This window comes from Schistocerca serialis, chromosome 8 (genome assembly GCF_023864345.2).
Source record: "Schistocerca serialis cubense isolate TAMUIC-IGC-003099 chromosome 8, iqSchSeri2.2, whole genome shotgun sequence".
Lineage (NCBI taxonomy): Eukaryota > Metazoa > Arthropoda > Insecta > Orthoptera > Acrididae > Schistocerca > Schistocerca serialis.
Genome location: NC_064645.1, coordinates 275,914,384 through 275,942,206, shown reverse-complemented (window position 1 = coordinate 275,942,206; position 27,823 = coordinate 275,914,384). Strand labels below are relative to the sequence as shown.

The window sequence follows — 27,823 nt, the reverse complement described above, 5'->3', positions numbered from 1 at the left end:
CCAAGCAGGTGCCCAAGGCTGTGCCATGTATTTGTTTATATACCTTTGCTTCAAAGGAGAAGTAGTTGTAGGTTAGGATAAAGTTGGTGTTGTGTATAAGAAAATGAGGTCGTGAGTTTGCTGTCTGAAGGCCATTGGGAAAGGTAATGTTTAGTAGTGGTAAGACAATGGGCATGTTAGTGTGTGTAGAGGGATGGCATCAACAGTTATGAGTAGGAATCCAGAAGGTAAAGGGGTGGGGGTTGTGGATAGTCGGTGAAGGAATTGGCTGGTATCTTTGATGAGGGAGGCAGGATTAAAGGTAGGTGGCTGGAGGTGTTGGTTAGTGAGGGCCAAAGTGCTTTCAGTGGGGGCACAGTAATCAGCCACAATGGAGTGTCCATGATTGTGGTGGTCTATAGATTTTGGATAATATATGAGGAGGGAAATGAATTCATGGGGGAGTTACTGCAAAGGACCTAAGGCTTTAATCCAATACCCAGATCCCCAATACTCCTATCACCCCCAGCCACAAAGGATTGCCCCCTTTGCCACCCAATACCACACCATAGTGGAACAACTGAACTACATACTTTGCCAGGACTTTGGTGACCTATCATCCTATCCTAGATTCTTCCCACCCCTCCTAAAGTGCTGTTCCATCACCCACCACCCTCCATAACATCGTAATCTGTCACTATGCCACTTCCAATCACAATCACATATCACAAGGATCATATCGCTGTGGAAGACCCAGGTGCAAAACCTGCCCAATCCCCCCACCCAGCATGTCTTATTCCAATCCTGTCACAGGCTTATCCTACCCTATCAGAGGCTGGGAAACATGTGAAAGCAGCCATGTCATAGACCACCACTGCTGCTATCATTGCACAGCTTTTTATATTGGTATGACCATCAGCCAGCTGTCCACCTGGATGAATGGCCACCACCAAACTGTGGGCAAGAGCAAAGTAGACTACCCTGTGGCACAACATGCAGCTGAAAATAACATGCTTGTTCTCAATGGGTGCTTTACTATGAGAGCTATCTGGATCTCCATTCCATTGCCAGCTTTTCTGAACTGCACAGATGGGAGTTATCTATACTGTCCCCACACTTTCCACCCAACCGTTTCCACCTCCCCCCTCATGTCCACCCCATTCTGATCTCCCACCCTCTTTGTGCATCGCCCTCTGCGAATGCACCCGCCCATATTTCCTTGGTCCTGTTTTCCTCACCTCCCTGCCCCGCACCCTACTAAAACTGCACCTGCTGGCAGTCTAAACCCTGCACACTCCACCAGACACCACTCCTCTTATCACCCACCCATTCACTGCTATCCCTTCCTCTTTAGATTTCTGCTTCCATTCCACATGACTATTGCATTCTGGTTTGAACTGCTGGAGTGTACTTGCTTGGTGTTAATGAATGGTGTGTGTTTCTCTTTTTCTCTGACAAAGGGTGTGGCTGAAAGCATATCTGTTAATGTCTTTTAATTGTACCTGTTTGCAACGTCATGTGTAATCTTAATGGTAAGAAGCAATCTATCCTTTCCCACATTGTTGATATCCCAACCTGTAGCTCCATTATCTGATTAATATTTTTTATTGTCCTTTTTTTTAAGGAAATTGTAGTTGAACCACAGAGTAAAGAGTTAGTTGACTTACTTGACAGTAGATCAACAAAAAAGGAATACATGATAAGAAGTCTCAAGGTGGAACTGTTAATTACTGGAAGAGCAGTTACTAAGGAAAAAGAATGAGTAAGCACAGAAAATGGAAACAAAACCAGTGAAGTTAAAAGAATGTAAAAAGAAGAGAACATTTTAACTATAATTAACTGTGTGTTAAAGAGTAATGTAATTCCGATTGATGTAAAGTATCCATGACCAAGCTGTTGCAAGGTACTTCATCTGTCTGAAGAAGTAGAAGAATAACAAATGGGACACCATGTAGTGCAGTAGAAGTCAACCAGATTGGACCTAACACCTGTACAAGAGTGCGTAGGCTTTTAGATAGTGATTTCAAAGAGACCTGAGGCAGAAAACTTACAAACATCAGAACTTGCAACATTCATACAATTGATAATTTCTGTGTAAATGCTTTGGAGTGAAGAAGCTTCTGAATTCTGGTCAGTTTTCAACATTATTTTGATGATTGGCCTATTTTTTAAACAGAACATAAAGGAATCCAGTATAATTTTAACATTACACATCAGACATTTTTGAGACACACAGCCACAAGATGGCCTACTGTAGGACCTTCAACCAATAGGATTTTGGAACACTGAGATGGTATTCAGTATTCCATTCTTTAGTATATACCTCTAAAAAAGAATTCTGCTGCTTTTCAATCCAAATCCTACAAAAAAGCCTGAATGAGAGCAGAACTTCATTTTATTATTTCTTCTGCAGAACTATTCAGTAAGTTCACATAACATTTTCAAAGCCAAATACAGAAACAGAAACATATTTCAAACCCTTTGGCTCTTGTTTTGAAGGCTTCTGCATTACGAAAATTTGAGAGTATTTTCCAAGTTCTCTATAATGAACTCTTTACATTGGATAATCTTCTTCATTTTGAACAACTAGTTGTTAGTGGGCAAGTAACCAGAGAGCTTAGTAGACTGGAAAGATGTAAGTTGTGGTTTCTAAAGAATGTCCAAAAACATTACATTGCAGCTTGCAACTGGGGTAGAAAAGACTTGCTTGTCAAGTGCTCAACCGAAAAGTCTTGGGATTTTTTACTCCAAAGAAAGAATAAAGAGCAGAAACTGCAGTGGCATATTAAATGTTGCAAAAATGATGATGTTCAGTTTCCCAATAGATTACTTACTAGATAAATGAAAGATTCTACAATTTGAGAGGATGACCCAGCTTTAGATACTATAGATGTTAACAATTACTGGCAGCATCACATCTCAAATAGGGACCCATTATATGTCGAGTTTAAGTACCCTAATGTTTAAAACTTTTTAAGGCTTCTCTTACATTGTCTCATGGAAATGTCGACATAGAGAGAAGATATTCCATTTAAAGCACAGATTAGGAGAAAATCAGGCAGCAGTGACCAAAAGATTTCTAAACAGTGTTTCGTCCATGACAGATACTATGGGATAGTATCCCTATTTTGTTTCTGTGTCCATTGATTCATGACTCATTGGGTATGGACAGCAAGCTCATGCAAATTATACCACTTATAAGAGAGAAAGTGAAAAGAAAGAAGCTTAGAATAAGAGCAAAAAGAGGAGCAAAACCAATGGCATCTTGAGGAGGCGATTAAAAAGATGACTAACATGAAAAAATCAGTTGTCTATGAACAGCTGCTCTGAAAGAAAATAAAAATAACACCTTATATCAAAGGAGAGACAAGAATATCTCAGCAAAGCTTCAGCTAAAATGAAGAAAGCACTCAAAAATTGTTTAAAGGCAGCAAAATTGGCCCAGGGTAAGCATGTGGAAACCATTCAGAAAATCTAGTTGATTACCTCATTTTTTGTGAAGATTCCTAAGAAACATTAATGCAAAAATATTTTGTTGATCATTTTTCAGTATTTAAGCATAGAATGTTATTAGTTGTAAAATGTGATGTAGATTTTGTTTGTGAATTACAGTTATCAGTATTGTATTACCAGTACCAAATTACCAATGTACCAGCATATCACAATAAATGTGTAAGTAGGAAAAAGTGGCCATGCCCAATCCAGGATCATAATAGTGAAATTTATTCTAGTCTTAACCAGCCTTTATGGTGGGTTTAGCAAAAATAAAAACAATTCATTTGTGTCATATCTGTTTATTGGGATAATTTCTTTCCTTTTAACCACCTTTTTAAAATGTTTCATCACCATTTAATCACTTTCTTTGAATATTTTGTCACCTTTCTCACTTTTTACTAGTGTCTACATGGTTCCTCACTCTGAATAAATATGTGACCAAAAACAAAAAGAAAAAATCAAACATCTTGCCATAGTTGATGATTCAGCAATTATTATCAGGAGTACTATAGAAGCCTGGCATGCCCTAGAAAAGTTTCACGAGATCTCTTCAAAACTGACTTTTAGTCTTTTGGGAGTAGATCATGAATGTAGACTCGAAACATGCCCTAGGATCCTTCAGGTTTAAATATAGCAACATCACTCTTGTTCAGTGCTTCAAGCACTTAGGTGAAATTATCAGGAACACTGATAGAGACATAATGAGCATTAAAACTCATGTAGAAAAACTGTATAAAGACTTCACAATCACAAATCCCTTTACATCAAAAGCCAAATTATGCCACTACCAAACCATCATTCTCCCAGAAGCACTTTACACCATCGCACATCATTATTACCCATGACTGTAAATGTCATTGAGAAAATGGATGGCAATTGTTTAGATATAATAATTACACTCCTGGAAATGGAAAAAAGAACACATTGACACCGGTGTGTCAGACCCACCATACTTGCTCCGGACACTGCGAGAGGGCTGTACAAGCAATGATCACACGCACGGCACAGCGGACACACCAGGAACCGCGGTGTTGGCCATCGAATGGCGCTAGCTGCGCAGCATTTGTGCACCGCCGCCGTCAGTGTCAGCCAGTTTGCCGTGGCATACGGAGCTCCATCGCAGTCTTTAACACTGGTAGCATGCCGCGACAGCGTGGACGTGAACCGTATGTGCAGTTGACGGACTTTGAGCGAGGGCGTATAGTGGGCATGCGGGAGGCCGGGTGGACGTACCGCCGAATTGCTCAACAAGTGGGGCGTGAGGTCTCCACAGTACATCGATGTTGTTGCCAGTGGTCGGCGGAAGGTGCACGTGCCCGTCGACCTGGGACCGGACCGCAGCGGCGCACGGATGCACGCCAAGACCGTAGGATCCTACGCAGCGCCGTAGGGGACCGCACCGCCACTTCCCAGCAAATTAGGGACACTGTTGCTCCTGGGGTATCGGCGAGGACCATTCGCAACCGTCTCCATGAAGCTGGGCTACGGTCCCGCACACCGTTAGGCCGTCTTCCGCTCACGCCCCAACATCGTGCAGCCCGCCTCCGGTGGTGTCGCGACAGGCGTGAATGGAGGGACGAATGGAGACGTGTCGTCTTCAGCGATGAGAGTCGCTTCTGCCTTGGTGCCAATGATGGTCGTATGCGTGTTTGGCGCCGTGCAGGTGAGCGCCACAATCAGGACTGCATACGACCGAGGCACACAGGGCCAACACCCGGCATCATGGTGCGGGGAGCGATCTCCTACACTGGCCGTACACCACTGGTGATCATCGAGGGGACACTGAATAGTGCACGGTGCACCCAAACCGTCATCGAACCCATCGTTCTACCATTCCTAGACCGGCAAGGGAACTTGCTGTTCCAACAGGACAATGCACGTCCGCATGTATCCCATGCCACCCAACGTGCTCTAGAAGGTGTAAGTCAACTACCCTGGCCAGCAAGATCTCCGGATCTGTCTCCCATTGAGTATGTTTGGGACTGGATGAAGTGTCGTCTTACGCGGTCTGCACGTCCAGCACGAACGCTGGTCCAACTGAGGCGCCAGGTGGAAATGGCATGGCAAGCCGTTCCACAGGAATACATCCAGCATCTCTACGATCGTCTCCATGGGAGAATAGCAGCCTGCATTGCTGCGAAAGGTGGATATACACTGTACTAGTGCCGACATTGTGCATGCTCTGTTGCCTGTGTCTATGTGCCTGTGGTTCTGTCAGTGTGATCATGTGATGTATCTGACCCCAGGAATGTGTCAATAAAGTTTCCCCTTCCTGGGACAATGAATTCACGGTGTTCTTATTTCAATTTCCAGGAGTGTATAAATATAACAAAAATACATTTTGCATCTTTTACTACTTTGTTTTAAGAGAAATTAACTCTATTGCTGACAGGCCGGTATTTTTACTTATTCTCAGATTTTTGTCAGCTTTGACATTATTTGAAATACTGTATTTACATGAATCTAATGCACACATTTTTTACCATATGCAGTATTCAAAAGTTGGGTGCATGTAAGATTATGAACTTGAATCTGTGAATCACTGGCAACATCATTGAATTTTAGTTTGTGTTCCCTATGTCACAAGACATTGTTGTGATTCTCTACTTTGTTTCATTATTGTTAGCCTATTAGTGCATAATGTGTTTGCATTTGGTAGTCATGAGATGTAAGGAAAGCAGTGAGGAACATCATATGATGCTACTTTTGAGTGCAAAGTAATTCTTTATGCTGAAAAATATGGTAACGGTAGCTTGCGATGAGAGTTCAATGTAGCTGAGTGTAACATTCACTTATGGAAGAAACAGAAACTGGTATTATATGCAACTACCGCTACTAGAAAGAAATTCATTGACCCTCACAAAGGAAGATATCTAATTTTGAAGTAAAAGTTGTGAAATTCATCTGTGAAAGGAGGAAGAGTGGGCAACCTGTGAACAGTGCCACCCCAAGACACAAAGTAAAAGAGGTGGCTTAATATACCAAGGTAAGAGTTTAGGCTAGCTGTGGATTGGTTTATTGCTATACAAAACAGGCAGGCTTTTTTCTATGGCTCATAAAAGAGTATACCAAAAGCTTCCACAGGATTTTGAGGAAAAAAACTTCAAGAATTTAGATGGTATGTCATCACACTTCAGAAAGAGAAGAATTTTTCAATGGGCCAAATAGGCAATGCTGATGAGACACCATTTTGATTTGATATGCTGCATAATTACATGATTGATGAGAAGGAGAGAAAGGAAGTTACCATCAAAACAGCAGGGTGTGAAAAGCATTGAATTACCGTAACATTGGCAGTCACAGCAGATGGACACAATCTTCCCCTTTTCTTAATCATTAAGTGTAAAACAAGACTCTTAAAAATGAGAATCTGTTCCCTGATGATGTCATTGTTCAAAAGAAGGGGGAGAAAGGATTAATGGATGAAACTTTAATGCTTGTCTGGCTCGGAAATATATAGGAACTCTGTTCAGATGAGCTTTCCAAGCTACCACCTATGCTTTGTCTGTATGCTTTTTGTGGTTATCTCACTGACGACATAAAAAAGAATGTCCCCATCCTAGCCAGTAACCTTGTTATTATTCCTGGAGGAATGATTCTGTGTTACAACCTCTGGATGTCAGTATAAATGAACCTTTCAAAGGTTACATTCAGAAATCGTACAAAAAATAATGATTTTGCAGAACAAACCATGAACTGACCCTGACAGATTTGATGCACCCACATTATTGCACACTGGCCACTGCCTGAAAAAGCCTTGAAGCACCAATGATTGTAAAATCATTCAGGAAATGCCGTATTTCAAATATTCTGAACAGCAATAATGATGATGTGCTGTGTAACAACATTGAAGATGATAGGGAAAGAGGAAATGGATCTGTCTCTGATGCATACTTCTCTCAGGAAATGAATGACATTAGTGAATAATGATGAGTAACGCCTGTAATTTGTATGTTTGTTTGTATGTCAGGTAGGTAATCAAGATAGGCATTCTATTTTAATAATGACTATGTCACTTAACAACAGGTCGCTTAAAAATTCTTATTGTTTTGATAGCTCATATAGTTGTATAAAATAAATTTAGCCTTCCAGTGAAGTGAAGCGCACACAATTTTTTTTTTTTAATTTTTTTTTTTTTAGAAGTATGATGTACAGTATATTTGATGGTGCATTCGATTCATGTAAATACTTTATTTACTTTATTTTATATACTTAGAGATGTAATTTAGTATAGTTTTGAGAGAGTGTTGATTCTATTAATGCTTCATAAAATGTTTGTAGGCTGCATGGCTATCATCACCAAAGGACACCATCTTTCCAGAAACGATTCCAGAAGAAAGTTCCAGTACTGAAGAAGAACATGTTGTGAGTAAAAGCATAATTTATTTTCAGTAATACAGCAGTTATTGTTTTCAATAGGTATTGGAATTAAGTATCCGTAATTAGTGCTTACTTCATATTGTAATTAAAGAAACATCACATCAACAACACAGCCTAATACATTCAGTAATGAACCTTCAGCTCATTTTTATTATTAATGTGATAGCAAAATACCAAGTGACCACTAAGCTACTTCATTGAGTACAGTATCTGGTGAATGCAAATAGTGTCATTTATACTGATTTGCAACATGGTTATCTACAAAAGGGAATGTACTTATTTCAATAAAGTTTAGCATTAACACAAAGAAGGTACCACATTTTTAAGTTCTTAGGTTTCTTAAGGACCTTGAGACGTATGTGACAACATGTTACAGGATAGTTTTATTATGATCCTCTTGTGACCTATAGACTTTTCGTTGGTATTAACACTTTTCTTTAAGGGCAAGAAAAGGCTAGTCAATAGCAAAAGACAAGACCTAGTGTAGAAAGACGTTGTGCGCCTATATAATAATGTGAAGTGCTGTTCAATACAGTTAGCCAACTACTTTATAATTGCAAAATAGTAAACTTCTGTGGAATACAATACCTACATATTTAATGCATCATGAGTATTGTCGCAGAAAAGGAAGTTTACACAGAGATGACAAAGATGTGAAAATAAAACATCAAAAGCGATAAGACAGGAAGGGGGCAAGGATGACTCTAACTACTATAGGCTTGTGTTTCACTATTATTGGGAAGGGTAAGGGAGTTGTGTGTATGGACTCAGCAAGTTAAGCTGTCATGAGCACATATGTTACTGTGCCACGATTTCTAGCTGTGTAGATACAAAAATTCAGTGTTGTTGTTGTTGTGGTCTTCAGTCCTGAGACTGGTTTGATGCAGCTCTCCATGCTACTCTATCCTGTGCAAGCTTCTTCATCTCCCAGTACCTACTGCAACCTACATCCTTCTGAATCTGCTTAGTGTATTGATCTCTTGGTCTCCCTCTACGATTTTTACCCTCCACGCTGCCCTCCAATGCTAAATTTGTGATCCCTTGATGCCTCAAAACATGTCCTACCAACCGATCCCTCCTTCTAGTCAAGTTGTGCCACAAACTTCTCTTCTCCCCAATCCTATTCAATACCTCCTCATTAGTTATGTGATCTACCCACCTTATCTTCAGCATTCTTCTGTAGCACCACATTTCGAAAGCTTCTATTCTCTTCTTGTCCAAAGTGGTTATCGTCCATGTTTCACTTCCATTCATGGCTACACTCCATACAAATACTTTCAGAAACGACTTCCTGACACTTAAATCTATACTCGATGTTAACAAATTTCTCTTCTTCAGAAACGATTTCCTTGCCATTGCCAGTCTACATTTTATATCCTCTCTACTTCGACCATCATCAGTTATTTTACTCCCTAAATAGCAAAACTCCTTTACTACTTTAAGTGTCTCATTTCCTAATCTAATCCCCTCAGCATCACCCGATTTAATTCGACTACATTCCATTATCCTCGTTTTGCTTTTGTTGATGTTCATCTTATATCCTCCTTTCAAGACACTGTCCATTCCGTTCAACTGCTCTTCCAAGTCCTTTGCTGTCTCTGACAGAATTACAATGTCATCGGCGAACCTCAAAGTTTTTACTTCTTCTCCATGAATTTTAATACCTACTCCGAATTTTTCTTTTGTTTCCTTTACTGCTTGCTCAATATACAGATTGAATAACATCGGGGAGAGGCTACAACCTTGTCTCACTCCTTTCCCAACCACTGCTTCCCTTTCATGCCCCTCGACTCTTATAACTGCCATCTGGTTTCTGTACAAATTGTAAATAGCCTTTCGCTCCCTGTATTTCACCCCTGCCACCTTCAGAATTGGAAAGAGAGTATTCCAGTTAACGTTGTCAAAAGCTTTCTCTAAGTCTACAAATGCTAGAAACGTAGGTTTGCCTTTTCTTAATCTTTCTTCTAAGATAAGTCGTAAGGTTAGTACTGCCTCATGTGTTCCAACATTTCTACGGAATCCAAACTGATCTTCCCCGAGGTCCGCTTCTACCAGTTTTTCCATTCGTCTGTAAAGAATTCGTGTTAGTATTTTACAGCTGTGACTTATTAAACTGATAGTTCGGTAATTTTCACATCTGTCAACACCTGCTTTCTTTGGGATTGGAATTATTATATTCTTCTTGAAGTCTGTGGGTATTTCGCCTGTCTCATACATCTTGCTCACCAGATGGTAGAGTTTTGTCATGACTGGCTCTCCCAAGGCCATCAGTAGTTATAATGGAATGTTGTCTACTCCCGGGGCCTTGTTTCGACTCAGGTCTTTCAGTGCTCTGTCAAACTCTTCACGCAGTATCTTATCTCCCATTTCATCTTCATCTACATCCTCTTCCATTTCCATAATATTGTCCTCAAGTACATCACCCTTGTATAAACCCTCTATATACTCCTTCCACCTTTCTGCCTTCCCTTCTTTGCTTAGAACTGGGTTACCATCTGAGCTCTTGATATTCATACAAGTGGTTCTCTTCTCTCCAAAGGTCTTTTTAATTTTCCTGTAGGCAGTATCTATCTTACCCCTAGTGAGACAAGCCTCTACATCCTTACATTTGTCCTCTAGCCATCCCTGCTTAGCCATTTTGCACTTCCTGTCGATCTCATTTTTGAGACGTTTGTATTCCTTTTTGCCTGCTTCATTTACTGCATTTTTATATTTTCTCCTTTCATCAATTAAATTCAATATTTCTTCTGTTACCCAAGGATTTCTATTAGCCCTCGTCTTTTTACCTACTTGATCCTCTGCTGCCTTCACTACTTCATCCCTCAGAGCTACCCATTCTTCTTCTACTGTATTTCTTTCCCCGATTCCTGTCAATTGTTCCCTTATGCTCTCCCTGAAACTCTCTACAACCTCTGGTTCTTTCAGTTTATCCAGGTCCCATCTCCTTAAATTCCCACCTTTTTGCAGTTTCTTCAGTTTCAATCTGCAGTTCATAACCAATAGATTGCGGTCAGAATCCACATCTGCCCCTGGAAATGTCTTACAATTTAAAACCTGGTTCCTAAATCTCTGTCTTACCATTATATAATCTATCTGATACCTTTTAGTATCTCCAGGATTCTTCCAGGTATACAACCTTCTTTCATGATTCTTGAACCAAGTATTAGCTATGATTAAGTTATGCTCTGTGCAAAATTCTACAAGGCGGCTTCCTCTTTCATTTCTTCCCCCCAATCCATATTCACCTACTATGTTTCCTTCTCTCCCTTTTCCTACTGACGAATTCCAGTCACCCATGACTATTAAATTTTCGTCTCCCTTCACTACCTGAATAATTTCTTTTATCTCGTCATACATTTCATCAATTTCTTCATCATCTGCAGAGCTAGTTGGCATATAAACTTGTACTACTGTAGTAGGCATGGGCTTTGTGTCTATCTTGGCCACAATAATGCGTTCACTATGCTGTTTGTCGTAGCTAACCCGCACTCCTATTTTTTTATTCATTATTAAACCTACTCCTGCATTACCCCTATTTGATTTTGTATTTATAACCCTGTAATCACCTGACCAAAAGTCTTGTTCCTCCTGCCACCGAACTTCACTAATTCCCACTATATCTAACTTTAACCTATCCATTTCCCTTTTCAAATTTTCTAACCTACCTGCCCGATTAAGAGATCTGACATTCCACGCTCCGATCCGTAGAATGCCAGTTTTCTTTCTCCTGATAACGACGTCCTCTTGAGTAGTCCCCGCCCGGAGATCCGAATGGGGGACTATTTTACCTCCGGAATATTTTCCCCAAGAGGACGCCATCATCATTTAATCATACAGTAAAGCTGCATGTCCTCGGGAAAAATTACGACTGTAGTTTCCCCTTGTTTTCAGCCGTTCGCAGTACCAGCACAGCAAGGCCGTTTTGGTTAATGTTACAAGGCCAGATCAGTCAATCATCCAGACTGTTGCCCCTGCAACTACTGAAAAGGCTGCTGCCCATCTTCAGGAACCACATGTTTGTCTGGCCTCTCAACAGATACCCCTCCGTTGTGGTTGCACCTATGGTACGGCCATCTGTATCGCTGAGGCACGCAAGCCTCCCCACCAACGGCAAGGTCTATGGTTCATGGGGGGTAATGTTTAAATAAAGGACTGGAATGCACAATTATGGTGTATTTCATCAAATATTAACGTAGATTAATGATTGGGTTTCACAAAATATAAGCTTCTCTGCACTGGTGCTATGAGTACATCTGTATCTTGACAGTCACTAGTTGAGCTGTGCTTCAGTTTGAATGCAAATTATGAAAGTTCCAGAATGTGAACTACGTTAAGGTAAGAGTTGCATCATTCAAAGCAATAACACAAGATTGCACACAAACTGTGCATCAAATGAACACTACTCAGTCTCTAAGTTTGGCTTGAGAGTTAGAGGCCAGATCATGAAACAAAGCAATGCAGTTTCATCACCTTTAATCACATGCAAGCCACCCCAGCCCAAAGGGCATCAGCCCTTTTATACACACTCCTGGCTTGTTTGTAGAATCTTTGTAATAATGCCCTTTCCACAACTCTGGCTCTTTGCACCAAACATTTTTCCTCAGTCACTTCAAAACCTTATAGTAAAACTTCTCATTGACAGTCTGACCAGATTGAGCATAGTCCTTATGCACCACTCCTCAGATGTCAAAAAAATAATTGGCAATGACTTCATGTTGCTGCGAACTTACAGAGCTTTTTTCGGCCTTGGAGAAGATGGCATTTTCCATTGTGATGATTGCTGCAGGTTCATAACCATAGATCCAAGATCCATCATCAGGGTGTATATGATCTGGGAGATCCAGGAAAAACCCAGGAATTTTTCATTGTTTTAGTTTTCAGCTAAATTTTTGTAATTTTGACTGGTAAGAACCAATACTCTAACAAAGAATATTACTGTATCCTGCTACTGCAGAATAATAATACTTCAACAATAAAACGTAAACGAGAGAAAAGAACCAAAATAACTTAAATTCCGAAGGAAATGCGCCATATACAACAACGACACACAGTGCTCGTGCAAGCATCTGGCAACAGCAAACTGTGTCAAAGGCTTTAGGAAGACTATGCAATGCTTCATAACAACAAATTGCCTCCAATGAGCATGAAGTCACAACTGCTTACATTAGATTCGTTTTAGCGGTTACAAGTGGGCTCATGCACACGTGCAGTTGAGTAGCATTTGAGTAGTAGATTCTCCCGCTTCTGGCTACAGTAATGCGGCTGTTGGCGCACGTTGATCTATCGATCTTCATATGATTTTGAAACGTATCCCTGTTGGTTTTTTAACATTTTTGTACATATTTTAAGTTGATTCCTGAATAAATCATAAGTTGATTTTTGAATATGTGCATAGTGTATGCAGTGTCTCTGTCAGGAGAATCCTTGTCGCATCTAGAAATAAACTTTCCACAGATAAAATGGGACAGGGCTATATGAGCTGAGCGGAATAAAGCCGAACGGATGAATGCCAATCGCTGTCTGATTATGTGCTTCATTGGGTTTGCGAATGATCAGTGTTGTTATAATTACTAGCAGAATCCATAGATTCAGACCACCAGAATGGAAATAGATGACTGACAGGAATAACAGGTGAGAAAGATTACGTATTATCTTCTCGGTGTATCTGAGAGAATGAAATTTTGACAGAAAATGTTTGGCCAGATTGCTACATTAGTAAGGACCACTTGTACAGTCCCCGGCTAGCAGCTGCTTAAATTATATTCTGGAAGAAATGCAGAAAACGTGTTATATGAACATGTAACAATTCCTAACCAGAGAATAATTGCAGGATAACTAAACCGGTGATTCTGGCAGAGTTAGTGAAGTTAATTGGCGAACAAATGTTGACAATGGCAGGAACAGCTACAGAATCGGTGATGACAAGCTTGTTTGTTAGGACGAGGAAGGAGAAGAAGCGGGGACATCACACAAATTATGGAAGAATAAGACGATTCTAAATTTATATGAAAATTTTGTAATACTTCTTTTTGATCTCATGCTTGAGAAACTGGTGCGTATGAATTAAATGTGAAACTATTTCCTAACATAAACCTTTTTGCTTGTAGTAGCCCTAATAGGCATTTGATATTGGTACTTTGTGAATTATATTCTGTCATGTTATAAAAATGACCATTTGTGCCAAAACAGTCTCGTTTATTTGGTGTGTGTTACAAAATTGCTGCACTATTAGAAAGGCCTATTTTGTTTTATCTAGCAGACAGTGACAAAATAGACATAATCAGATCAAGAAACCACACCAGTCTTGGGTATTATTTGTATTAACAGCTTTTCAGGTATTAGATGATGAAATTTCTATTTTTCATGTAGCAAAAGGTTTGACGAACTTTGATGAGGTAATAGATTCTTTTAAGCACGCCGTGTAAAGCTGTAGCAAGATTAGAGAGAAAAAAAATGCTAGGAGCTAAGGATTGAAGTAATGTGTGGTTTCTTGCTTGTCTCTTGTCATTATTGGTTTTATGTATCCTATATTTAATTTTATGTCACACAAAACAGAAAGTTATTAGCTAATAGGCAGTAAAGAGTGCAAATTTTCTGAAGATTTCTTGTCCTCCCGACTGCAAATAATCCCATCTGCTATTAATTGTGAGATTTTTTTTTAAGAGAGGCAGGCTGTCAAACCTGCAGACTGGGAGCAGGAGAGTCACTACAGGACATTTTAATTTCCATTGTCCTGAATATAATTTGATGGCATCCATTACCAATATACATGTTTCAAGTCCACAGAGTGAAATACAGTGACGTGCAATAGAAGAACGCTGTATGAAGAGGTGTGGCACTGCACTTTGGCACACTTAAGACCAAATAACATCTCTTACATTTCCTCAAACATGTGTTTTATGTTTCAGATTTTTCAGAAAGATGTGCACTACAAGATGCACATATTTTTGAAAATTTGATTTTTTTTAGTATTGACCCGGTTCACAAATATTGTAGATCCAGGGCTGATGCACAGTGTAGTCTGAGTTATAGTGGGTATTCTCCACGTGACCTGTGTTTACATTTAGTGATTTTGCTGTTTCCTCTTCATTTATGCTCATGTCAAATGAAACCAAAATGGATATCTGTGGCTGGGAGCTATCAAGTGAATTAAAATACATTCACATAATTACGGAAGGCTAAAATATGTTATTAGTTTCAGATTTTATTTTATTTTCACTTTTCTGACAATCAAGCATTAATTGCCTTGCAGAACAATGAAGCTATTTTTGTCTGTTTGCTAAAGAAATTTGGCTTTTATTAACCTTTTCCACAGAGGCAGTTAATGCATTTGAAACGAAATGTTTAATTCCACAGTACTGGCTAGTTTCAACTGTTTCCTGCATTTCAAGTGCACGTTTTCATCTTTTAGCACGTAAGGCATTATGCTATAATAAAGAACCAAAAATGATATAATATAGTGCTGGTGCTCCAAGAAAATTTACATCCCGAAAGCCACACTGAAAAGTTTAATATCAGGTCAAGGTCTGTTTCATTGGGAATTTGGACATACAAATGTGCACTTTAAGTTGCAGTTTAAATGTGCACCTTTTAGTATGGTTCACGGAATTCTGATGCTTTTGGAGTATCCTGTGATGTCTTGCTTCTTTTGTGACACAATGTAAGATCTTTTAATGTTTTCACGTATGTACATGAAGGCTTTCTATGTCATCGTAGCCGTGCAAGCGGGGTGTCGCCTGTTGCCTGGTGCTGTCTGGCAACTGCTAAAATGAACCTATTTCTAACAGGCCACGAGGAAAATATTGCAAATGGTGTTTTGAAAAGCATTACTTTCAAAGTAAATATCCTTTTACGCAAGTTGAACTATGTGCAAGAATGTACCACAAATTTCTTAAACCACAGAGCATTTGGCTCTCATTTAAAAATCAACTCTGTGATAATGAGCCATTTAGAAGAATTTTGAACCCTGAAGATCAGACATTTATGTCATTGTTAAAAATTTTACTAGCACATTTGTGTGATATATCTTAAAGTGCAACTTGCCCAAAAAGGATCAAAATTATATGTGAAAGCGTAGCTTATCTTGCAGCTTATTAGCCTAAGAGACCAATACTATCATGTGAAAGCTTTGCTTGTCTTGTAACAACACAGTGTATTTTAATTTAAACCATTAACTTATGTGTTCATGCTACTTAAAAATAATGTTGCTGTTGGCTGTCTACAACACGTGTCCTATGCTCTGAATATTCACTGTCATTGGCTGGCGAAATCACATGACATGAGCTATAACTGGCTTACAAAAGCACATCGCAATCTTGATTTCGATGATTTCGAAAGTAACATGTGGTGTTTGGTGGAATTCCAATGTATACCTTTGTAATACGAAAATACTCAGCGTACATATTGCTGCATATCAAATATTTCCAAAATGTGTTTTTTTTCCTGAGTTTTGATTTCTTAAGTGCCGGGAAGTTCTACACCTGTGTCTAAAACCATAACCATTCAAAGGATTGATAAGTTTTGAATTTCCAGGAGAAAATATACTGTCACTTAACACAGAAAAAGAGTGTTTTCACCCGGGAGAAAGTGTATTTTTAACCGGTAAATCCGGGATTTTTTTTTTCCTTGTTCATGTATACACCCTGATCATGTAATGGCTCTGAATAAGAATTTTGATGCTCTATAACTTCTTGTTACAGCTCAGTGCATGTCTGAATCCTGAAATTTCATTGGTCTATGCTGAGAAGGTGAGGGACAAACTTCACTGCAGTTCATCTCATGTTCAGTTCATCAAATAGGTTTTGATGACATGTATCATATGACAGTCCAAGTCTGTAACAAACATCATGATCTGTCTGTCTTTAGCCTTTGTGAATCACATCACACACTTTTGTGATCATTTTTGGTGTTGTGCATATTGATGGTTAGCCAAACTTTTTGACATCTTCTACAGATTCTTGGTCTTCCTTGAAGTGCTTGAACGACTCAAAAGTTCTTGCTTGACTCAGTACACTCTCACCAAATGCCTCTGTCAGTGTGTGGTGGGCTTCAGCTGCAGTTTTCTTCTACTTCAAACAGAATTTTATGCGTATCCATTGCTCTTTCACGTTATCTGTACTATAATTTGCAGAAGCAGTGAAACACATCCTGACATGCCTCACTACAATTCACAACTGCATGTGCCAAACAAGATGCAACTTTATGCTGCAGTAGATGAGATGCATACCTCAAGACGTCTAGTGGCGGAATGTCATATTGCTACTAGTTTGACCAGTATAATGAAATTCTTGGATATTTTGGGTAGCAACTAGTATTATTGTCTATATTTTGTCACTGGTATGTTTAAGGGTTTTGTCTTATTATTCCATTTCACGCAGCCAAACTGAACAACCATTTGAATAGATACCATACATTACTAAAGAAGAGCTTTCAGTGTAAGATATCACATGGTTTTGTAGCTTCATTTGTTTACCTGTTGTTGATCTTAATAACTTATTGGCTATTGTCTTTCTGATTAGCTACACTATAATTTTTTTAGTTTTTATCACACAATTAGGTGGCTTATAATGCTGTACTTGTCCCCCAGAGCTATGTCTTTTGAGGTGTGTGGATTGAATGTAGCATAAGTGGCTGCTTGCCTGGATATGCCTGGTTTTATGTGACCGTCTACATCTACATACGAGGGCAGTTCAATAAGTAATGCAACACATTTTTTTTCTGAAACAGGGGTTGTTTTATTCAGCATTGAAATACACCAGGTTATTCCCCAATCTTTTAGCTACACAACACTATTTTTCAACGTAATCTCCATTCAATGCTACGGCCTTACGCCACCTTGAAATGAGGGCATGTATGCCTGCACGGTACCATTCCACTGGTCGATGTCGGAGCCAACGTCGTACTGCATCAATAACTTCTTCATCAACCGCGTAGTGCGTCCCACGGATTGCGTCCTTCATTGGGCCAAACATATGGAAATCCGACGGTGCGAGATTGGGGCTGTAGGGTGCATTAGGAATAACAGTCCACTGAAGTTTTGTGAGCTCCTCTCGGGTGTGAAGACTTGTGTGAGGTCTTGCGTTGTCATGAAGAAGGAGAAGTTCGTTCTGATTTTTGTGCCTACGAACACACTGAAGTCGTTTCTTCAATTTCTGAAGAGTAGCACAATACACTTCAGAGTTGATCGTTTGACCACGGGGAAGTACATTGAACAGAATAACCCCTTCAGCGTCCCAGAAGACTGTAACCATGACTTTACCGGCTGAGGGTATGGCTTTAAACTTTTTCTTGGTAGGGGAGTGGGTGTGGCGCCACTCCATTGATTGCTGTTTTGTTTCAGGTTCGAAGTGATGAACCCATGTTTCATCGCCTGTAACAATCTTTGACAAGAAATTGTCACCTCAGCCACATTACGAGCAAGCAATTCCGCACAGATTGTTCTCCTTTGCTCTTTATGGTGTTCGGTTAGACAACGAGGGACAAGGCGGGAACAAACCTTTGAATATCCCAACTGGTGAACAATTGTGACAGCACTACCAACAGAGATGTCAAGATGAGCACTGAGTTGTTTGATGGTGATCCGTCGATCATCTCGAACGAGTGTGTTCGAATGCTCCGCCATTGCAGGAGTCACAGCTGTGCACAGCCGGCCCGCATGCGGGAGATCAGAGAGTCTTGCTTGACCTTGCGGCGATGATGACACACGCTTTGCCGAACGACTCACCGTGCTTTTGTCCACTGCCAGATCACCGTAGACATTCTGCAAGCGCCTATGAATATCTGAGATGCCCTGGTTTTCCGCCAAAAGAAACTCGATCACTGTCTGTTGTTTGCAACGCACATCCGTTACAGACGCCATTTTAACAGCTCTGTACACCGCTGCCACCAGTCGGAAGTCAATGAAACTATACGAGACGAAGCGGGAATGTTTGAAAGTATTCCACAAGAAATTTCCGGTTTTTTCAACCAAAATTGGCCGAGAGAAAAAATGTGTTGCATTACTTATTGAACTGCCCTCGTACATACTCCACAAGCCACCTTATGTTGTGTTGTGGAGGATACTTTTTACCACTACTAGTCACATCTGTTTCTTTCCACTCGCAACTAGAGCTAGGGGAAAATGACTTTCTATATGTCTCTGTACGAGTACTAATCTATCCAATATTATCTTCATGGTACTTGCGCAAAATATATGTTGTCAACAGTAGAATTGTTCTGCAGTCAGCCTCAAATGCCAGTTCTCTACATTTTCTCAATAGAGCTCCTCAAAAAGAACTTAAATGTTTTTTGAACCTATAGGTAACAAACCTAGCAGCCTCCTGCTGAATTGTTTCAATGTCATCCTGTAATATGACCTGGTGCGGATCCCAAATACACAAACAGAACACAACAATGGACTGCACTAGTGTCCTGTATGTGGTCTCCTTTACAGATGAACCAGAATTTCCTAAAATTCTCCAAATAAACCAGAGTCAACTGTTGGCCATCTGTACTACACTCCTTAAATGGTCGTTCCATTTCATATTGCTTTGCAACATTTTGCCTAGTTATTTAATTGATGTGACTGTGTCAGGCATCACACTACTGATGCTGTATTTGAACATCATGGATTTGTTTTTCCTACTCATCTGCTGTAACATACATTTTTCTACATTTAGAGCTAACTGCCATTCATCACACCAACTAGAAATAGGTACTCAATGATGACACCTTCCCACACGCCACAGCATCATCAACAAACAGCACCTGACTGGTGCTTACTCTGTCCATCAAATAATTTTTGTATATATAAATTGACACTGGTCCTGCCACATTTCCTTGGGGCACTCCTGACGATACCCTTGTCTCTGACGAACACTCACTGTTGGGGAGAAAATACTGGGTTCTGCTACTCAAGAAGTTTTCATCCCACTCACATATCTGGGAACCTATTCTGCATGGTTGTACCTTCATTAACAGTTGGCAGTGTGAGTAAATGGCACACTGAGTTTTGCACAAGCAATGCTTTCTGAAACCATGCTGGTTGCTGAACACAAGCTTTTTGCTCCCAAGGAAATTTATTATATCTGAACAGGGAATATGTTCAAGGATTCTGCAGCAGACCGATGTTATAGATATTAGTCTCTAATTTTGTGGGTCTGTTCTTTTACCCCTCTTACATACAGGAGTCACCTGCACTTATTTCCAGTTGCTTGGGACTTTCTGCTGGGCAAGAGATTTGTGATAAATGCAAGTTAAGTTAGGGGTCAGTGCTGTAGTAAACTGTTTGTAAAACCGAATTGTTATTCCGTCAGGACCTGGTGACTTATCTATTTTCAACTGTCAGTTGTTCCTCTACACCAGTGATGTTTATTACTATGTCCTCCATACAGGAGTCTGTGCTGTGGTCAAACTTTTGTAAGATTCTCCTGAGTGAATGATTTCTTAAATGTGAAATTTAAAACTTTATCTTAATTTTTGCTGTCCTCTGCCATTACACCAGATTGGTCAGCAAGTGATGGGGTAGAAGCCTTAGACCTAGTTAGCGATTTTATGTAAGACTATAATTTTCTCGGGTTCTCAGCAAGATCTATTGCTAAGGTGTAATGGTGGTAGTTGTTGTAAGCTTCAGGCATCAGTCTTTTTACAAATTTCTGTTGCTTTTGCTTGTCATCATTTATGTGTTCTTTTTTGAACTGAGAGTGCAACACTCTTTGTTTCCTCAACAGTTTTTGAATTTTGTTGTTAAACCACAGTGGATCTTTTCCAATCTGAATCCATTTACTCAGCACATACTTCTCCAGAGTCTGATTCACAGCCCATTTACACTTTGCCCATCATTCCTCTTTGTCCATTGTACTGGAAGTAAATGATGTCGGGATACTAACAACTGTCTTTCTGTTCTTTCTAGCACAAATACTCATCTAGCTTTCTTGATTGCTTTATTAACTTTAGGAACCAAAGTCACTTCGATGACATCACGGTCACTAATCCCTGTCAGTTATGTCAGGCCTGTTGGTAACTAAAATATTTCCATTGTGTGTGGGCTGCAAAGACAGTTTTCAGAAAACCTGTTCAATAGAACTTTGCTAGACTGTCTGTCTGTACCCCCTGCAGTGAATCCATATATGTCCCAATCTATACTCTGTAACTTAAAGTCACCACCAACTAATATTTCATGATCTGGGTATTTCCACATTACTGACTGTAGACTTTCTGTCAATGACTCTAAAACCATAATATTGGACTTGGGTGGCTGTTAAAAACATCTAACAGCTATCTTGATTTCACCCTAACCTGTTATATGTGACCAGATAAATTAACTGTCACACTCAGGTTTCACCTCATTATGAATCGTTACATATCTTAGAGCTTCCTATCTTTGGTTTCAGCCACTTCTTGGTCTCAAGACTAATCTGATTGTGAGAAATTTAGTGGAGGAAATACCATGAATATCATATTTCTTGTACATATCTCTAGTTCTATATCCATATACAGATGTGATCTGTCTTTGTTTCCAGATTTTTGGCTAGAATATTTATTATTAGCATCCATATCATCTTCTATTTTTCCTGACCTTTATCCTGTATCTCCATGGGGTTGGTCAGATGCCCTTGTCTCTATACCTTCATATCCTTGCCCCGGGTTGGAACTTGTGTACCTCAACTGTCTGCATCTTGTGTTATCCCATGAGAGAGTCAGTGAACCTTTTCTAAATGTGTGTGAATTGTGTGACTGAGGCAGGAAGTGGGTACCAGCTTGTTATTCACCTAATCGGATGTGTGAGAAACTGCCTAAAACCACATCCATGCTGGCCAGCAAACTGACCCTCTTTATTAATCTACCTACTGGAACTGATCCAGGACTGATGCACCTCCACAAATCCAGGAAGCAGCATGGTAGCATCTGCGGCCATCCATGCAGTTCTTTTATTATCATAGAGATAATTTCATAATTTGTGTGACAATAGCATCAGAATGTTTTGATCTAATTAATACCAAGATATTGTTCAACTTAAGAAGTTTTTTAATTACTTTTTTTAATCTGTATAGTTTCAGGATTGGTATATTACTTCTCTTTTCTTTTTTCATAAAATTTACAATATTTGAGCTTTGTCAGTGTTATATAATTAAGATATTTTGTATTATGCAGTCAGCTAACTCCACCAACCACTCGTTGGTTTTGCAAATCTTGTAATTTTATAAAATTACCTAAAAATATCATTACTTCACTTTTTTGCATTTTTATGCATCTCTGAAACAAGTAGTAAATCTGGCAAATAAATTCTACATACAATATAATAAATTTGTCATACAACGTAACTATCATTTCACAGACGAAATATTTACTTTACTTTTCTCAGGATTAATGTTACAAGAACAAATGCATTGTTCTTGTAATCTAGGCTAATTCAAATAATAGACCATCTTTGAAGCCAAGATTCAAATGGCAACTGAACATTACAAAAGTTAAAATCATGCATCCTTTTTTTTAAACAGGGCTGCAGGGCATTAGAATGAAGTGGCAGTATCTTCTCATGATCACTGGCCCTTGGCTGCCTCGAACCAGTATGGTGATGCTTGACTTCCAATTAATTATATGCAGTTGAGTTGCTCCAATTCCTGCTCGTTTATATCATAAAATTACACTTCACAACTACTGCTCTGTCAGCTAGACGTCTTTCATGCTACCCAGGAGGTTCTTTATTTTTGCAGATGATTGAAATATGTGCTTGCACTCTCATATTCACTTTCATTGTCTCCTCCTTCTTCGCTCCTGTCATTGCATATTTGTGCTTGCTAGTGCCTTCTAAATTAATTTATTCATTTTTGTAGCTGTTGGAAACAAAAGTCTTGTTTAGATGGTCCAGTTCCGTCAATATTTTATCCTCTGTACCATTTATCATTTGCGTTTCATTTCAGACACTGCAGACAAATATTTTCAGAAAAGACTTCCTAACATTTAAATTTATATAGAATGTTAACACCTTTACTGCTTTTAGTCTCACTTTTCCTAATCAAGTTTGCTCAGAATTGCCTGATTGGCTAGAAACATGTCTCACTCTCTCTTCAACTACTATCTCCCTTTCATATCTGTCAGCTCCTATAACTACACTCTGGTTTCCATACAAGTTGTAGATAACCTTTCACTCACTGTATTTTATGCCTGCTTCCATCAGGACTTCAAAGAGTATATTCAAATGAATACTTAACATTGTCATAGCTTTCTCTAAATCTACTTAAGTTCTCTCTCTCTCTCTCTCTCTCTCTCTCTCTCTCTCTCTCTCTCTCTCTGTGTGTGTGTGTGTGTGTGTGTGTGTGTGTGCGTGTGTGTTTTGCTGAAAACAATGTTTCTGAATACAGTTTAATATTCAAGTTTGTTATCACTTGACTGTCGAAAAAAGACATTAACTATATGTATATATTGTGTGTTTTACATCACAGGTGATTTTCCGGTTGCCTTCCTTACCAGAGACAGACAGCATAAAAGAAGCCCCAATATACACTGTAAGTGATTTTCAGTGACCTTATGTCTTATTTCAATGCTTCATTGTTAAATACTGTCATATCATTGTGTCTTTTACAGGCAGAAGCAAGTATTTTTCATGTTGCAATGGGTCGCAATGCAACAGCTTCAAGAGCAACTCTTACAATCGAGCAAGTGACTGCAATTTCTGGTTCAGACACCAAACAGTTGAGAGCAAAACCTCCAATGCAAAAAATGGGGTAATGTATTATGAAATAAATCTAGATATTGTAATCTTACCCTCCCACACATCACTATTAAAATTCTCTGACTATAAAAGTTTCGAAAGTTTCAAGAAGCGTAAGATATACAAAAGAGAAACTTTTTTTCTTACCTTGATTTTCTCTTCTTGTTCGCTCCAAGTCTTATTGTGTCTAGGGGCACATTCTTGAGGCTGTAACTTTTATAACGTTGCGGGTTCTTGTTGAACTGAGTAACTGATGAAGATTTGCCAGTTGCTATGAATATCTCTTTATTTTATCCCATTCCTTTAAATCACACAGACGTTACAGTTTTCACTTCCATCACACCCCAAATTACAACATTGGTGACACAATCAAAAAGACATCTGATTTCATCAGAGGTGTGACTACAACTACCAACACTCTGCGGCACTCGCAATATTCCAAAGAGTTCACAAAGAAAAGAGTTTACAAATTTTCTTCACAAAAGAACAATCTTCACTAAGATATAACATTATTTTATATTAAGTTCAGAAATAAATTTAATAATTCACGTTAAATTGTGCAATTAATAATTATATTATTATTATTTTGAGCTTTTCCTCATTACAGAGGCTTATCTCCAACATAATAATTTACCTGGAAATGACAATACAAACAATAAACGTTCTTAAACTATACTCTCAAAATATTTCTCCAGGTGTTTCGATCTTGCGTGTCCTCTTCCTCTGCGCCCATTCTCCTCATTGTGTGCTGTACATTTTGGAGCCAGGTGGTCACAGGTCGTCCTCTTCTTCTTCTCCCCTCCGGTTCCCACTCCAGTATCAATTTTGGTATTCTGGCTTCCTCCATTCGTCGTACATGCCCGTACCACTGTAATTTCTTCCTATCCATTACGTCATATATTCTTTCTTTTATTTCCATTCTCCTTATTACTTCGGTGTTCCTTATCTTTTCTTTCCTGGAGATTCTTGCCGATCTTCTCCAAAAGTCCACCTCTAGAGCTTGTAATTTTTTAATGTGCTTCATGTTAATTGTCCAGGTCTCCGTTCCATACAGAACCACACTCTCTAGTATGGATTTGTATATTAATTTTTTAGTTCTGCTCATTACATTCCTGCTCCATAAGACTGAGTTAAGCATCCCAATGACCCTCCGTCCACTACTAATTCTTTTATTGATTTCTGACTCTGATTTTCCCTCGATTTTTAAAATGGATCCCAAATAACAGAAAGTGTTTATCTTTTTGATTTTCTTTCCTTCAATGTATAGCTCATCTGAATCATTAGTCAAGTATTCTGTTTTTTGGTAATTAATCTTCAAACCCCAAGTTTTGTATGCTACTGCTAGTTGATTGCACATATAGTTAGCATCCTCCCCATCTTGTGCTACGACTACTTGATCATCAGCAAATAATAAATGATGTAGGTAAACTCCATCTCTTATTTCTAATCTCATACTATTACATTTACGAGACCATGCTCTAAGGCTAATATCTATATAGATTTTAAATAATGATGGTGACATGGGACAGCCCTGTAAAAGGCCTTTGCTTGTTCTAAATTTCTGTGAAAGTTTATTACCAACTTTCACTTGGCAAATGTTATCTTTATACATCTGTTGTATTATTTTAATCAAGGAAGGGTTTATGTTTGCCATATGTAGTGCTCTCCAAAGTAATTTTCTTGGAACAGTATCATACGCTTTTTCTAGATCTATGAAAATTAATCCTATACTTTTTGATTTTTCCCTATGTTTCTCCAAAATCTGTTGTAATGTGAAAATATGGTCTACACATGATCTCCCAGCCGTGAATCCACATTGTTCTTCTTGGGTTCTAAAATTTTTTTCCAGTTTGTTTTTAATTACTTTCGCAAAAATTCTCATTAATGTGTTTGTAACACAAATTCCTCGATAGATTGAACAAATTTTGCGATCCCCTTTCTTAAATATTGTATTAATGTAACCTAGCTTCATTTCGTTGGGTATTGAATCTCCATGTATCATTTTGTTGAAGAGCTGTGTTATCAGTTTCACAATTGTGTCACCACCATATTTCAGACACTCCAGATTGATATTGCCTGGTCCCGGTGATTTACCATTCTTTCCTGCTCTCAACGCCTGAAGTACTTCACTTTCTAAAATATGGATCTCATCATCTTCATGTCCTTTATCTTCCCCTGTTCCTTCTTCTAGATATTCTTCTCTGTCCTCATTTAATAATTTTTGGAAATACTCTTCCCATTCCTTTTGTGTTATCAGTTGGAGATTAGTTTTGCTTTTTGTATCCTGTCGAAGCCCTTTCAATACTGACCACGCTTCTTTTGCTCTCCCAAATCCTAATTTGCTATTCACCTTGGCACATGTTCTTCCCCATGCTTCATTTTTTGCCATCCTTATTTTTTTCGTCACTTCATTCTTCTTTTCCTTGTATATTGACCTTGTTTCTTCTGATTTATCATTCAACCACTGAAGGAACGCATTTCGTTTTTCTCTAACGAGGACCTCTAGTTCCTCTGACCACCACTCTGCTGCACGGTTGTGGTTGCTATCTTTTTTACCCAACACCTCTGTTGCTATGATTTTCACATTAGCTTTTATATAGTCATATATTTCCTCTGTACTTCCTTCAAATGATTCAACCAGTTTCCTTTCCATCCTGGCCGGAAAGAGTGTTCTGATATTTTCGTCTTGTAGGCTGTCAATATTAAAAGGTAAATTTTCATCTTTCTCAGTCTGGTTCGTTTTATTTATGTTACTTGTATCACTCCTTGCATTCTTCCATGGCCAGAAAGACTTCATTTTAACTAGATAGTGGTCTGATCCACACTGGGCTCCTCTATAAGATCTGACGTCTACTGCCTTGAAACTACTTGTTTGCCTAATGATAATATAATCTATTATAGAACGAAGTTCTTTGGTGTTCTGTTGCCAAGTATATTTATGAATGTCCTTATGTTTGAAAAATGTGTTGGTAATTTTTAGATCAAATTGTTCACAAATTGCAATCAATCGTTCTCCATTGTCATTATATTCGCCCTCTCCATGTCTTCCTACTATTCTACAAGATTCTCTAATTCCTACCCTTCCATTCAGATCTCCCATGATAATCAGTTCCTTTCTTCTAGGGATTTTTTCAATAGTCTCCCTGAGGGTGTCCCAAAATGTATCTTTCTCCTTATCTTTTGTGTCGTTCGTGGGTGCATACACGCCAATAATCACAACTTCCCTAGCAAATAATGTCATTTCAACAGTTATTATACGTTGATTGATGAATGTCCAATTTGTGATTCTTTCTTTCCATGATTTTTTTATCATAATGGAGACTCCTGCTTTGGCTCTTACTGCTTTTGATACCCCACTCCAGATATGTACATAATTATCCAGTTCTTTTTCTCCTTGGCCTTTCTTCTTTGTTTCAGAGAGTACGACAACATCCATGTTGAACATGTCAAGTTCTGCGGGGAGTAAATTTATTTTAGTGGAAATACCTTGCACATTCCAGCATCCAAACATAATTTTCCATTTCTCATTGCCAGTTCGTCGTCCAAAGTTCCAATTTTTCCGAGGCATATTATTAGGTTTTTTAGCATTTTTATGTTGTTATGTGAGTGAGGAGCTGGCCCACTGCACAACCCCCAACCTGGAGGACCAGGTAATTTTTACTCAAGGTTTTCTTCCTTTAGCCTTTGATAAGCCAATATCATACTACAAGGCAGCAGTTGCTAGTTTTGGTCCACCCCGGGTATTTTATTTCCCCGGTACCCACCATATCTGGTGAGCATTCCCCTATCCGCCACCTGGGGAGGCGCCCAATGGGAGACCAGCAAACTCCACACTCCAATTAATAATATAAATTTTAAATATGCCAGAGACTTCATAATTTCAAATATTTTTAAAAGATGAATAATTTTAACTTTATGCACAGAGTACTAACAAATTAATTTCTTTGTACATATCTTTGGCTGAAACATAACACATTGTATACAAAATCATATGAAGTTCATTCATTTAGACAGCTGACATAATGTTCTCCTATACAAGAATCGGTAATATACGTGGTATCGCTTATTTCTATACAAAAGGTAATGTTAGAGGAGTATGACCCATTACAATATCCTCCCCTCACAAAATTTGGAAACAGAATGTTTATAATTTTTTGTGACAGACTGTAAGGTTTGCCAGATGGTTTAAAAAATGATTCTCAGGATAGCAGGTAGATGTATAGAAGTATCTGATACATAATATATTACAGAGAACACAAGAATAATATCTACTACACA

At 38.9% G+C, this 27,823-nt stretch overlaps 1 protein-coding gene across 1 annotated transcript in view; it reads left to right on the top strand.

Moving 5' to 3' along the window:
- Positions 1 to 27,823, top strand: part of LOC126416075 (protein unc-80 homolog) — a 1,008,688-nt gene that overhangs the window by 285,023 nt on the left and 695,842 nt on the right. The window contains exons 10-12 of the mRNA XM_050083557.1: positions 7,756 to 7,839; positions 23,277 to 23,339; positions 23,419 to 23,558. Of these exons, the coding sequence (XP_049939514.1) occupies positions 7,756 to 7,839; positions 23,277 to 23,339; positions 23,419 to 23,558 (287 nt within the window). The remainder of the gene's footprint in view (positions 1 to 7,755; positions 7,840 to 23,276; positions 23,340 to 23,418; positions 23,559 to 27,823) is intronic.